The 12,428-nt window shown below is 44.7% G+C and overlaps 1 protein-coding gene across 7 annotated transcripts in view; it reads right to left on the bottom strand.

Annotated features, from left to right (window-relative positions):
* SETX (senataxin) overlaps positions 1-12,428 on the bottom strand; it is a 63,376-nt gene that overhangs the window by 25,039 nt on the left and 25,909 nt on the right. For all 7 annotated transcript variants that reach the window (XM_058693731.1, XM_058693730.1, XM_058693726.1 and 4 more), the window contains 4 exons: positions 5,145-5,318; positions 2,805-3,037; positions 1,650-1,817; positions 1,011-1,167 (listed from right to left, as the gene is read on the bottom strand). In XM_058693731.1, coding sequence (XP_058549714.1) covers positions 1,011-1,167; positions 1,650-1,817; positions 2,805-3,037; positions 5,145-5,318 — 732 coding nt within the window. The remainder of the gene's footprint in view (positions 1-1,010; positions 1,168-1,649; positions 1,818-2,804; positions 3,038-5,144; positions 5,319-12,428) is intronic.

The following is a 12,428-nucleotide window of genomic DNA, read 5'->3' as shown; positions in this document are numbered from 1 at the left end:
GGGAAGAATCTGGTACTATCTACAAAACTGAAGATGCACAAGTCCTTCAACCCAACATATTCACTGCACGGTGTTCCTACGCTTAGAGCAGCACTTTTTTTTTTTTTTTAATTTTTTTTTTTTTAACGTTTATTTATTTTTGAGACAGAGAGAGACAGAGCATGAACGGGGGAGGGGCAGACAGAGAGGGAGACACAGAATCTGAAACAGGCTCCAGGCTCTGAGCGGTCAGCACAGAGCCCGACGCGGGGCTCGAACTCACGGACTGTGAGATCGTGACCTGAGCCGAAGTCGGCCGCTTCACCGACTGAGCCACCCAGGCGCCCCAGAGCAGCACTTTTACAAACCCTCGACCTTGACCGATCCTATGAAGTATGCTTGATCTCGAGACCCAGTACAACCCACGCACCTGCCCAGCGAAACAGGGTTCACGAACCAGTACTTCCCCTCACTGCTAGATCACACTGGAAATAGGACCGCACCTTGGCGGAGCTAACTACGGTCCGGCTCTACTGCATGGCAATGTTCTCTCGCCTCTGGTCGTTTTTATGGATAGTAACTTCAGGAGCTCCCCACATGCCCCCAACCCTTTCCCACGGCTAACTCCTGATTGCTCCGCAGGTTTCATCTCAGACGGCACGTCCCCCAGAAGTCTTCCCTAACCGCCCCCCCACCCCGAGACTAAACCAAGGGCCGCTCTAAGATGTTTGCCAAGTATCCACATTTTAACGCTTACAGAACATACGGCTTTGTTTCTAACTGCCCACTGATCCACTTCCTCATTACTGTCTCTTGGAAGGCCTCCCTGTTGAAACCTCAGCACCAAGCACAGTGCCTTGGCACAGAGTAAATAAGCGCTCGACGAAATGTGCTCAATGGATCAATGAGCACGTATGGGCCACAGCCCCAAGCAGACGTTATTACCAGAAGTGGCTCGCATTCGAAACAGCCCACACTAAACAATGAAAACGAAACCAAAAACAAATGAAACGCCCATAGAAGGATCATACCCAAAGGATTCTTCTTGTCTTTACACTTCTCTTTAAACTCGAGGATGATTTTTTTCATAAGTTCATCAACAGCCGCGTTGGAAGGTGCACACACAAGGACACGGTTTTGTTTGATTTTGGCATTGGAGTTTTCATCTGAACGCCCCTTCCTCTGGTTCTACAATTTGACACACACACGCCGAAAAGACAGACAACAAGAAATACTAATGAGCTTGGGCACAGAACTTTCCAGTTTTTCTCTACTTCCACGCATACTCCAAAGTTCTCTTCGTAAACAGTTAAAAATACATAACAGCACCTACATCTTACACGGACATTAAGATTGCCTCCAAACGTAGCATTTTATCATAGCTTCTCTGAGCCTCTCCTCACCATCCGCTTATGTTGCTGTGTATTCAATCCAACCCAAGTGTAGCCCAGGAATACATTCCACACGGCTTCTCTGCAGTAGACGTGACCCACGATAAAGCCAGAAGGCCACCATCCCCGACCTTCGGATTAGCGTCACACAGGACAGGTCGCTGAAAAGGTCCACAAAAGCGCAGGGGCAAGAGCCCTGGCAGTTCTCTGCACGTGTCAGTTAATTCAAGGGCAACGACGCGCTCGGCTAACAGCACTGGCAGCCCTCACATACTCTACCTCTGTCAGCAGGCGGTACAGGAGGCCAACGATCGTTTTTGACTTTCCTGTTCCAGGTGGTCCATGAATCAAACAGATCTTGGCAACCGATGGGGAGTGTCTGACCATGGCGTATGCAGTTTCTATCGCTTTCTTTTGGTCTTCGTTGAAATCTTTCAAGTAGGCGATCTATGCAAAAGACAGGAGTGGGAATGAGTTGCTCTTCCTGGAGTGGCACGGGAGAGGAAGACAAACCTCCACTGGAATGTCTTCCAACCTTTGCCAGACAGAAGCTTCGGTTATGATCGGCCAAGACCCCAAAGTCACCTTTCATCTAAAGAACCACTTTCACTACCAGAAAGGAAGTTCCTCGGCAGTGTCTACAGGCTTCAGCCCATCTACAAGCACTGCAACAGTATTTTTATTCGTGATTCTTACAAAGATGCTCGCAATAAACTGTTCTACACTTTCCTTCTATTTATTCTCCGGTCCTTCCCCTTTTAGTTCATTCTTTCCTTAGTAAAAAAAACATTCCCAGACTTTCCTAACCCAAGCGGTACAGTGAAAGAGCATGGATTTTGGGTCTAAGCTCCCTGAGCCTCCACCTGGGCCATCCATGACATCCGGGGTCCCCTGGAGGGTGATCAGGGAACGCAACACTGCACAGGAAGGCCCCAGCACACGGCAGCGGCCCTAACGCCGCCACCTTTCCCCGGCCTTTGTCCGCGTTGATTTCCTGGAACCAACATACAGCTCTCACGGGGAGAAAATCCGCGTTGATGCCAAGTGGCAACTCCATCTGTGTACCTGCAACAACACCCGCCGACTCTCCATCCATCATTCACGTGCCAAATCAGCTCTGTTAATCTGCTCCTACTTCTCAACTGCAATCAGCTGGCGAGCATTTAAATAGGATGCTCATCTAACGTTTGAATGCTGGTATTTGGGCACAACTTCGTTTCTTTATTGTACTACGCCTTTTTCCTCAAGGTGAGCTGAGTAACACAGCACATGCTTTGCCGTATTAAAGACAATTAAGCACGGAACAATGTCACTGTGCATGCACAGCGGGACGTCTTTGTCACAACAACAGGAACATACAGCAGACAGAAACGCGAAGCTTTGACACTGACATGCAATTCTCTGACTTTCTGTTCTTATTAAACCATCACTCACGATTCTCTCAGACGTCGTAGTCAGTAAATCTTTCGTACAGAAGTCCATGGGGTTTGGGTTCAGAACAGCTCTGGCTAGTTGGTTCCGTCCACTCAACAAAGACATGGCTTTCAACTTCCTTTGTGTAGTTACCAGAGAACTGATTACAGTGCATTTCACAAGTTCATTTAAACTGAGTGGCAAATTATCTTGAGTCTGGATGGAAAGGGAACACTCAGATTTCCCATTACGCACTATTATCAAGAAGGAGAAAAAGCAGTTTCAGTTGTCAGTGAATAATGCTGGGCAGCTACAAAGAATGGTGTATTCAGAATGATGTCTTTTATAACCTATGTTTTTTGTACGGTAGAGTATTCAAGTTATTCACTCACAAGTTTACCGACAGCCTCCTGAGACTCAGGCAGTGTTCCTGTCCTCAAGAGGCTTATTTTCTAGAAGAGGGACACGGATAACCAAACAAACATGTCAGGCAGTGACCAGCACTATGAAGGAAGCAGAGAAAGGGGATGAACAAGTGACTGACGGGGGATGTCAGGGAGGGGGCACTGTAGACAGGAGAGTCGGGAGGGTCTTCCCGATAAGACGGTATCTGAGCAGCAACTTGAAAGAAAGGAGCACGCCGCGCAGCTGGGCGCACTCAGACGGTTCCGCCAGGTCCCCCGATCTGGGGAGAGGGAGCCAGTGGCAAAGAATCAGCAGCTGTGAGGCCCAAGAAGCGGAGCTACGCCTGGAGTACCTCAGGCACGGGGAGAAGCCTAGCGCCGCTGGAAGGAGAAGCAGGGTGACGCGTGCCGCCAGAGTCACAGAGTAAAACGGGGCTCCGTTTTACACGGCTCCGCAGATCACAACACTGGCTCTGAACCCTGTTCCGAGTCAGGCGGAAAGCCACAGGGCAGTTCTGTGCTGGCAAGCGAGGGGCTCAAACTTACACGTTAGAAGCATCGCTCTTACTGCAGGATGACGAATAAACTGCCACGGGAAAAGCACAGAAGCCAAAAGGCCGCTCCGGAGGCCGCTGCGGTCATCTAGGTTAAAGCTAGTGGTCGCGTGGACCAGGATGCAGCAGCAGAGGTGGGGCGTGGATTTTAAATACTTGCAAAGGGAGAGTCAACAGGATTTGCTGACGGAGTGCATGGAGGGTGTGAGAGAAAGAAAGGATCCAGGATGACTGAGGTTTCGGGCCTGAGCCACTAAAAAAAAAAAAGGCATCCCACTTACTGAGATGGAAAAACAGAGGAGTAGAGGTCAGGCAGAAAATGGAGCGTTTCTTTGGATCTTTTTGTCTAACAGCTCTGCACACAGAGAGGTCACATAGTTGGGACGCTCGAGGAGTCCGGAGGGAGACGATCTTAGAAATATAAATTTGGCTAATGTCACTACTTGTGAGAGTCGAAAGCACAGATTAAGCCACGTCCCCCTGCCGCCGCTCCCCTAAATGCATCTACGGGAAGGACTGAGCCGGACCACAGTGAGGACATAAATGTGGCATGCCCAGCACAGGTGCAGCAGGACGCTGAACTCTGAGGAGTTTTTAAGATTTGATGGAAGAAGGTGAATGAAGGAATAATGAAATCGTGTTCTCTTCACATAATTGAGACTAACAAAGCGGCAATGTTAAAAAGGCCGCTTGCCAGGCGATCTAGAACGTGGACGACCCTGCAGTCAAACAAACGCAGGTTTCTGTTCTGGGCCTACCATTTAATACTGAGAATGACCTCAGAGAAGTTACATGACATCCCTGAGCCCTGATGTCCCGACAGGTGGGAATACAGAGTTCTGCTTTGCAAGGCCTTGGGGAAGACGCTGAACGTGTGCAGGAAGGACAAGGCACGGGGTCCAGCACGCAGTAGGTCCTTGCTAGATCAACCTAACATTACTCCTGTTCTGCTCCTCCCACGAGAAAAGTCCCTATGACACAAGGGGTGCGAGTGACGGAAACAGCAAACTCTTCAAGTCGCCTTGCAACGACTTACATGTTTGGTCTTCTCATTGACAATTAGCCACAAAACCAAGGCTGGAATGTGATTTAAGATATAGAAGACAGATGGTCTGCACATTATTTAATAATAATCCAATGACAGATGAAGGCATGTACCAGAAAGAGAGGACGTTACAGAAGAAAGCTTTTAAATCGTAAGTCTAGAGCAGTTAAGTGCTGGGCCTTTCCCAGATGAATCTAGAAAAACTAAAAAAAAAAAAACTCCGAATGACAGATAATCAAGCTAGCAAATGCATGTCTGGTACATGCGTAACAAACATGGCCAGTAGAGTACGTCTGAGAGGGAAATTAAAACATGAACTTCCGACAGATTTCTCTTTACTGTCTCATTATGTACTTACTGACTGAGGTGCGGCGAAATTTATGAACATAACCGCAGTGATATTCGTGGAGACCCGGCATGCGATTTCTCTCTGTGTTCTTCTTCTCTCCATTTTGTTTTTCAAGAACCAAAAACACCAAATCATTTTCCTTTGGATGCAGCTGTTTAGTTAGTTCACATTCCTCAAGATGAACTATCAAAGAAGAAGAAGTTGGCGTTTACTCTAACAGAATTATTTTACATAAGATTAACTTGAAGGGTGTTAAAGCCTTGTACTAAGTTCTGGCAAGTTACAGCACCAGTCAACTGTAACAGACTTTAAAATAATAGGTCTAAGCCAATCAACATGTTCAAATACTGATCATACAGGGTTATGTTTCTTAAAAATGGCTAAAAAGCCAAAATAAATAAAACTGTAATATTCCAAAGCATTCCAAAGTTAATGGCTTTCCTTTCCTTGTAGTTTTCGTTTTTAACCAAGAAACTTTCTCTTTTGTTCCTCGTTTTCAAAATCCTAGGAGAAACTCTAAAAAACAGATCCAAGGGTATGTAAGAGTTTCGAGCCTACTGCTGGCATTTCAAACGAGGGGGAAAGGACAGTTGTGAACTATCTGGGGCTGGGAAAACAGAGCAAGCGCTAGAATAAAGAAGTTCAGTACCAACCGCCAGATCCAGCAAGAATACACTGAACTAAAACACAAGGCGCTGAGATCCGGTAGGCTGAACCACTAAAGCAAAACAAGATTTTAGTACGTGTGAGATAAGAAATACCTGTTTGAAAGCATCAGAGACCAAATACGACAGTGAAGAGTTACTGTGCTGAGAGATCCAGAAGAATCTGGAAATCCACTGGAGTCAGCCCTGTATCTCCCCTAGAAACATCTGAACTGTTCTTGGAGTGGCAGCCAACAGGCCAGGCCGTACCTGGGACGGCCTTGGTGGACTAAAAAGGCAACAACTGGAGTCCAGGGCCTGCACAGAACAGGGACCCTGAGAGACTAAGGACCACACCCAAGGATGAAGCAGAAACAAACCCGTCCTGACCTGGGCTGCAGCCCAGCTTCCAAACACCTGGATGCTTCAGAAAAGCACAATCCCTTAAAACTGGATTGAGATGATCCCGTAATGTAGGTGCCCCCAGAAGCCTGGGAGAGGCAAAAGGACATCCTCTCTGGAAGAAGGCAGTATCATCCCAGGCCTCCAATTATTTTTATAAATAACTTTCCCGAGATAATGACACACACCAGAGATAAGCAAAGCACAAGGAAAGAAAAAATATACAAACTGGTAGAATCAATAAGCAAAAAAGGACCGTCCTGGGGGCTACAGATTAAATTTCACGCAGTTTAAAACACAAGTAAGGGGTGCCTGGGTGTCGCAGTTGGTTAAGCATCCACTCTAGATTTCGGCTCAGGTCGTGCTCTCACGGTCCCTTGAGTCTGAGCACCGCACAGGGCTCTGTGCTGACGGCACAGAGCCTGCTTGGGTTTCTGTCTCCCTCTCTCTCTGCACCTTCCCCGCTTGCACTCTCTCTCAAAGTAAATAAATAAACTTAAAAAAACCACAATTAAAAATACATGACAACAAGAGCATACAAAGTGGCATGGGGATACATTAGAGTCTTGTAAAGGTTTTGCCTTATCAATGGAGACACTTAAAAAAGATCTAGTAAAACTGTAGACTCATAAATCAAAGGTACATGTTGTAAGTTTTACCTAACTATTCTAAAACAGCAAAAGAAGTCTAAATTGAGGTATACTTTCCAAAGTAACAGGAAGAAAAAATGAAAAGAAATGTTAAAATGGGAAAAAAGTAAAAGTATTTAACCAAAACTAAAGGTAATAAACTTAATATATAATTAGGTCCATTTACTTCTATTTCGTTTCATGGTGTGTTGTTTTTTTTTTTTTTAATTCACCTCTGATTTAATGGTTCAAAGTCTCCAATGTGTGTCAAAAGTATAATCTCCTTCTATCAGTTTTTTCTTTAAATATATTTTCAGATATATATGTGTTGTGAACTGTCGTATCTTCGGTTGAACAAAACTCATCATGAAAGATTCCCTTGTCGTATATAATGCTTTTTTGTCTTACAGTCTATTTAGTCTGATAGTAACAGAGCTAAACAAGTCTTCTTTTAGTTGAATTTGCATGAGTATCCTTCTCCAATCTTTTTTTCAACCTTTTCTTCTGTTTACCTGTGTTACTTGTTCATACATACAGTGCGTTATCATGTCGTATTATATTACTGTTTTCTTTGAGAGAGAGAGCACGTGTGTGCGCACGCACCAGCAGGGGAGGAGCAGAGGGGGAGGGAGTGAGGGAATCTTCAGCAGGCTCTCCACACCCAGCGCAGAGCCCGATGATGCGGAGCTTGATCTCAACGACCATGGGATCATGACCCGAGCTGAAATCAAGAGTCAGACAGACGCTCAACCGACTGAGCCAGCCAAATGCTCCTCATGTTATATTAGCGCCCAAATACTATTTTCTTGTACAAGATGCTAAGGCTGACTTAGGCAACTGCAAGTTCAGAGACGGGATAAAAGAACAGAGATGATACTGGTCCTATCAGATAGCAGGCCAACTCTCAGAGACTCGTAGGGTCCTATCTAAAGGGCTTGAATTACAACGGTTAGAAACACAAGTATACTTAAATTCATGTATTTATGAAATTTTTTAAAAAGCACAATGGTCAACACCAGTGCTTGTAGTGAATTAACTCATTATTTTGAAAAGTGATCAAGAGTCAAGAACTTTCCTACCTTTCTTTATGAAGTATACCACAGAGTAACCGAATAACAGAGAGAAATTTGTCTTTACATAACTATTCCAGGGGAGCCTGGGTGGCTCAGCTGTGCTGACGGCCCGGAGCCCGGAGCCTGCTTCGGATTCTGTGTCTCCCTCTCTCTCTCTGCCCCTCTCCTGCTTGCGCTCTGTCTCTCTCCCTCTCTCAAAAAACAAACATTAAAAAAAAAAAAAAAATTAAAAAAGAACTATTCCAGCTAATAAATGAAGAAATGATCAAATAAAAACATCAGCATTCTGTACCTTTAATAAATTCACCTAGGCAGTAAGCATCAACAGCTGTAAATATTACAGAAAGAAATCAGAGACTCACGCACCTCCTGAAAAGGGAACATGCCACCACCTACGGAACGGTTTTGCCAAAAATAATAAATCAAACTCGAATCTGATTGTGCCTGTAGATACAACTACCGACTTACAGGGAACACAAATGGCAAACATGCTTAACCAACACCAGGGAGACATAATCAGTAACAGACAGTAATTGTAAAGGATCAACAACTCAACTTCTTCAACAAATAAATTACAAAGTGGAAAAAAAAAGAGAAAATTATAGTTAATACGTTTCAACTGGTGTCAAAGCGTGGCCCCGGTTTGGATCTTATTCGAAGCTGGCTGAAAAAAACTGTTATGTGAGGAAACTGGAAATTTGAACACTGACTAGCTACCCGATATTAAAGAATTACTGTTACTAGTTTAAGCAATAAAATGTTACTTTATTATAAATTTTTAGGTCTGCATCTTTCAGAGGTATTCCCTGAATTTAATTACAAATGACCCCTCCCTGCAAAAAAATCAAAGCAAAGACAAATCTACAAAATCTCTCCATCATAAACTATAAAAACATCACTGAAAATAAGCCAAATAATTTATACGGGAACGCAAAAGGACAAGAACAGCTGAAGCACTCCTAAGGCAAAACAAGGCAGAAGGACCTGTTTGTTCAAGGGTATTATGGGATCATTATAGGGGCACCTGGGGGGCTCAGTCAGTTAAGTGTCTGACTCTTGATTTCCGCTCAGGTCACGATTTCACAGTTCCCGATATCGAGCCCCGTGTCAGGCTCTGCGCTCACAGCACAGAGCCTGCCTGGGATCTCTGTCTCCCCATCTCTCTGCCCCTCCCCTGCTTGCACAGGTTCTCTCAAAATAAATAAAGTTAAAAAAAGTTTATTATAAAGCTGGACTGACTAATCAGACAATGTGATATGGGCAACAGGGTAGGAAGATGACCCGACGAAGAAGAAATGGATCCAGAAAAAAACCCATGAGTTAAACGGACACTAGATTTATGGCTAATACGGCGCTGCAGGGCAGGAAGAGGGTGGTCTTTTCAAATAAGTAACACTGGGATAACCACATCTCCATTCGGAAAAACAAACAATATATGGCCCTTATGTTCTCATTCATGCATGAAAATAAATTCCAGGTTGATAAAACAATGAGCCATCTAGAAAAGGGGCTGCAAACTTTTTCTTTCCAAGCCACACCTAAGCGTCTGTTGCATTTTCACCATCTTCGATTCAAAGTCCTTTTAAAATGCAAAAGTTACGGGGCGCCTGGGTGGCGCAGTCGGTTAGGCGTCCGACTTCAGCCAGGTCACGATCTCGCGGTCCGTGAGTTCGAGCTCCGCGTCGGGCTCTGGGCTGACGGCTCGGAGCCTGGAGCCTGTTTCCGATTCTGTGTCTCCCTCTCTCTCTGCGCCTCCCCCGTTCATGCTCTGTCTCTCTCTGTCCCAAAAATAAATAAAAAACGTTGAAAAAAAAAATTAAAAAAAAAAAAAATGCAAAAGTTACTCCAGAGCAGTACAAAAACAGGATATGGGGTAGATCTGCAAGCAGCGATTTGGTGACACCTGTTCTAGATGCGAAGATAACATGTTTCTGCCCTATAGCAGGGGAAGGTTTCTTAAACAAGGCACAGAACACTAACTTTAAAAACAAAACAAAAAAAAAAGATGCATTTGCTACGTTACAAATAAATTCTAGGGGCGCCTGGCTGGCTTGTTTAGAAGAGCATGTGGCTCTTGATCTTGGAGTCATGAGTTCAAGCCCCACGATGGGTGTAAAGATTACGTACATCCAGACGTACATAAAAGAAACTCTCGAGAAGAATAAACTACGACTTTCAAAGACATCTGTGGAGTCAAAACACAAGCCAAATTGAGAGATTGGCATGGATCCAAATTACATAATGAACTCCTACAAATCAATAAGAAAAAGATAACAGAAAATTAACAGGAAACTTGAACAGGCACTTCCCAAAACAGATGACTGAAGCAGCTGCTAAATATATAAAAAGGTGCTCAACCTCTCACTGATAACAAGGAGAGAGCAAAATAAAACCACACCAGGCCGTCAATCGAAACGCGTCATGATGGCTAAAAGTAAACGACAATCAGTACAAATGTACTGGCAAAGACCTACTCTCCCACACTCTTGGGGGGGGGGGGGGGGGGGGCCAGTGCCATACAACAGGCTGGGTACTACCTCTGCAACCCGAACACACGTATACCGAGACGCCACAACCCACTTCTGGATATGGGACTCAACAAAAATGCCCTCACAGAAACACAAAGGAAACATCATAGTGACACAGCTCATAAGATGCGGTGTAAGAGTTAAGGTGGCATGCCCGAGGCTGCTATCCTTAGGTCTGCTTACCAGGGTGGCCCGTGGCACCTGTGACCCCAGATTCTGGGACTGTCATTTGCTGACGAAATGTCAGCCTAAACTGCGCCTAAACTGTTTGCAAAAAGAATACGGTTTATGCCGAACACCTGCTTTCCTTCTGGAAGTCACGAATTTAGGCTAGGCAGAGGGTGTTTGGGGCGCTGAGTCTCTAACAAGCTTCCCTAGTAGGGGGGGCGCTTGGGTGGCTCAGTCGGTTCAGCAACTAACTTTGGCTCAGGTCATGATCTCACAGTTTAAGAGTTTGAGGGGTGCCTGGGTGGCTTCATCCGTCAAGTGCCTGACTTTGGCTCAGGTCATGATCTCGCGGTCGGTGAGTTCAAGCCCTGCATCAGGCTCTGTGCTGGCAGTTCAGAGCCGGGAGCCTGCTTCAGATTCTGTGTCTCCCTCTCTCTCTGCCCCTCCCCCACTGTGCACTCTCCCTCTCCTTCAAAAATAAACATTAAAAATTTCTTTTCACTAAAAAACAAAACAAAACAGCTTCCCTAGTAGGTAACATTTCACATGCCACGTGTTGTTACGATTCATTGCTGGGAGAGTTAAATAGACCCTGTGTGACTCTACCGGGAGAGGACTCTCAGAGGCTTGATCCTGGCGTCGTCCACACTTCACCCCACGTGCTCCCCTTTGCTGAGTCTGCTCTGTATGCTCTCGCCATCAGAGTCACAGCCACGAGCATGGGTGTATGTTAATTCCTGTGGGTCGTGACAGCGAATCACTGAACCTGGGGACGGTCTTGGGGACCCGACACACAGGCTAAAACTACTGAAAAAAATGTCTAACAGTAAAATCATAATTTAAAAAAACCCCCCAAAAAAAACTCAAACACCCCACAGTAAAATCATGACATATTCACATAATGAAATACTACCATAATGATGAAAACACAGTGAAGACACACATAAAATTGATGAATTTTACAGACGTGTTACAGAAGCCAGATTGAGTAAATACTATGTGACTCCATCATGTGACCCAAATAAATGCCAGATAAATTTGCAATTTCAATATTAAAAATATAAAACTACTACAAGAAAATATGGAAGTATTTACCCACTTTCTAAGACCAAAGTCAAAACCATGAAGAAATAAATATGGTAGTTTTGAATATATGTAGAAATTATCTATGCCTCAAACACTGCATCTGAAATTGAACCACAAATGAAGAAACTGAAAAAAGCAATTTACAAGAATGCTTGCAGATTAAGAAGAAAACAACATCCCGAACACAAAGAAGGACAAGGGGCATGAAAAGATACTTATCCCCACACCCCCTTGACGAATACAAATGATCAGAAAAGATTTGGGACAAACCCTATAAACTCAAATGAGATACATTTTTCATACATAAAACTGGGGAAAAGAAGTTTAAACTCGCAACATGAGGGAGATGCCTATCTTTACACTTCATGGTAGGAGTCAAAATGATGCTCCTTTCAGTAGGCAAAGGCAAATACGGACCAAAAGTCTTAACACGTGCAACCGTTTTGACCTGGCACAGAGATTTACTCTGAGTGCTTGTAACGCTGAGCAACTATAAACAACACACCTGTTGTTTACAATACCCCCCCCCTCCCCGCCCCAACGTTGTCAAGCCCCCTTCACTCACCCTCTCTTCCACGTCCAGCTTCCACCTTGGCCTGTGCTTACAGAATGGTGAAAACCGCGAACTTTATACCCGTAACTGTCCCAGTAATTAACCTCGTTAACGAAGCCTTTAAACATGCTTGGAAGAAGTTACAAATTCAGCTTAGGAAACCTAGGTCTCAAATTTTTCAAATGACAATGAGGTTTCCTCAAATAGAAA

Source organism: Neofelis nebulosa, chromosome 12 (genome assembly GCF_028018385.1).
Source record: "Neofelis nebulosa isolate mNeoNeb1 chromosome 12, mNeoNeb1.pri, whole genome shotgun sequence".
NCBI classification, from domain to species: Eukaryota; Metazoa; Chordata; class Mammalia; order Carnivora; family Felidae; genus Neofelis; species Neofelis nebulosa.
Note: the sequence above shows the minus strand (reverse complement) of the source record. Positions and strands in the feature narration are given on the sequence as shown.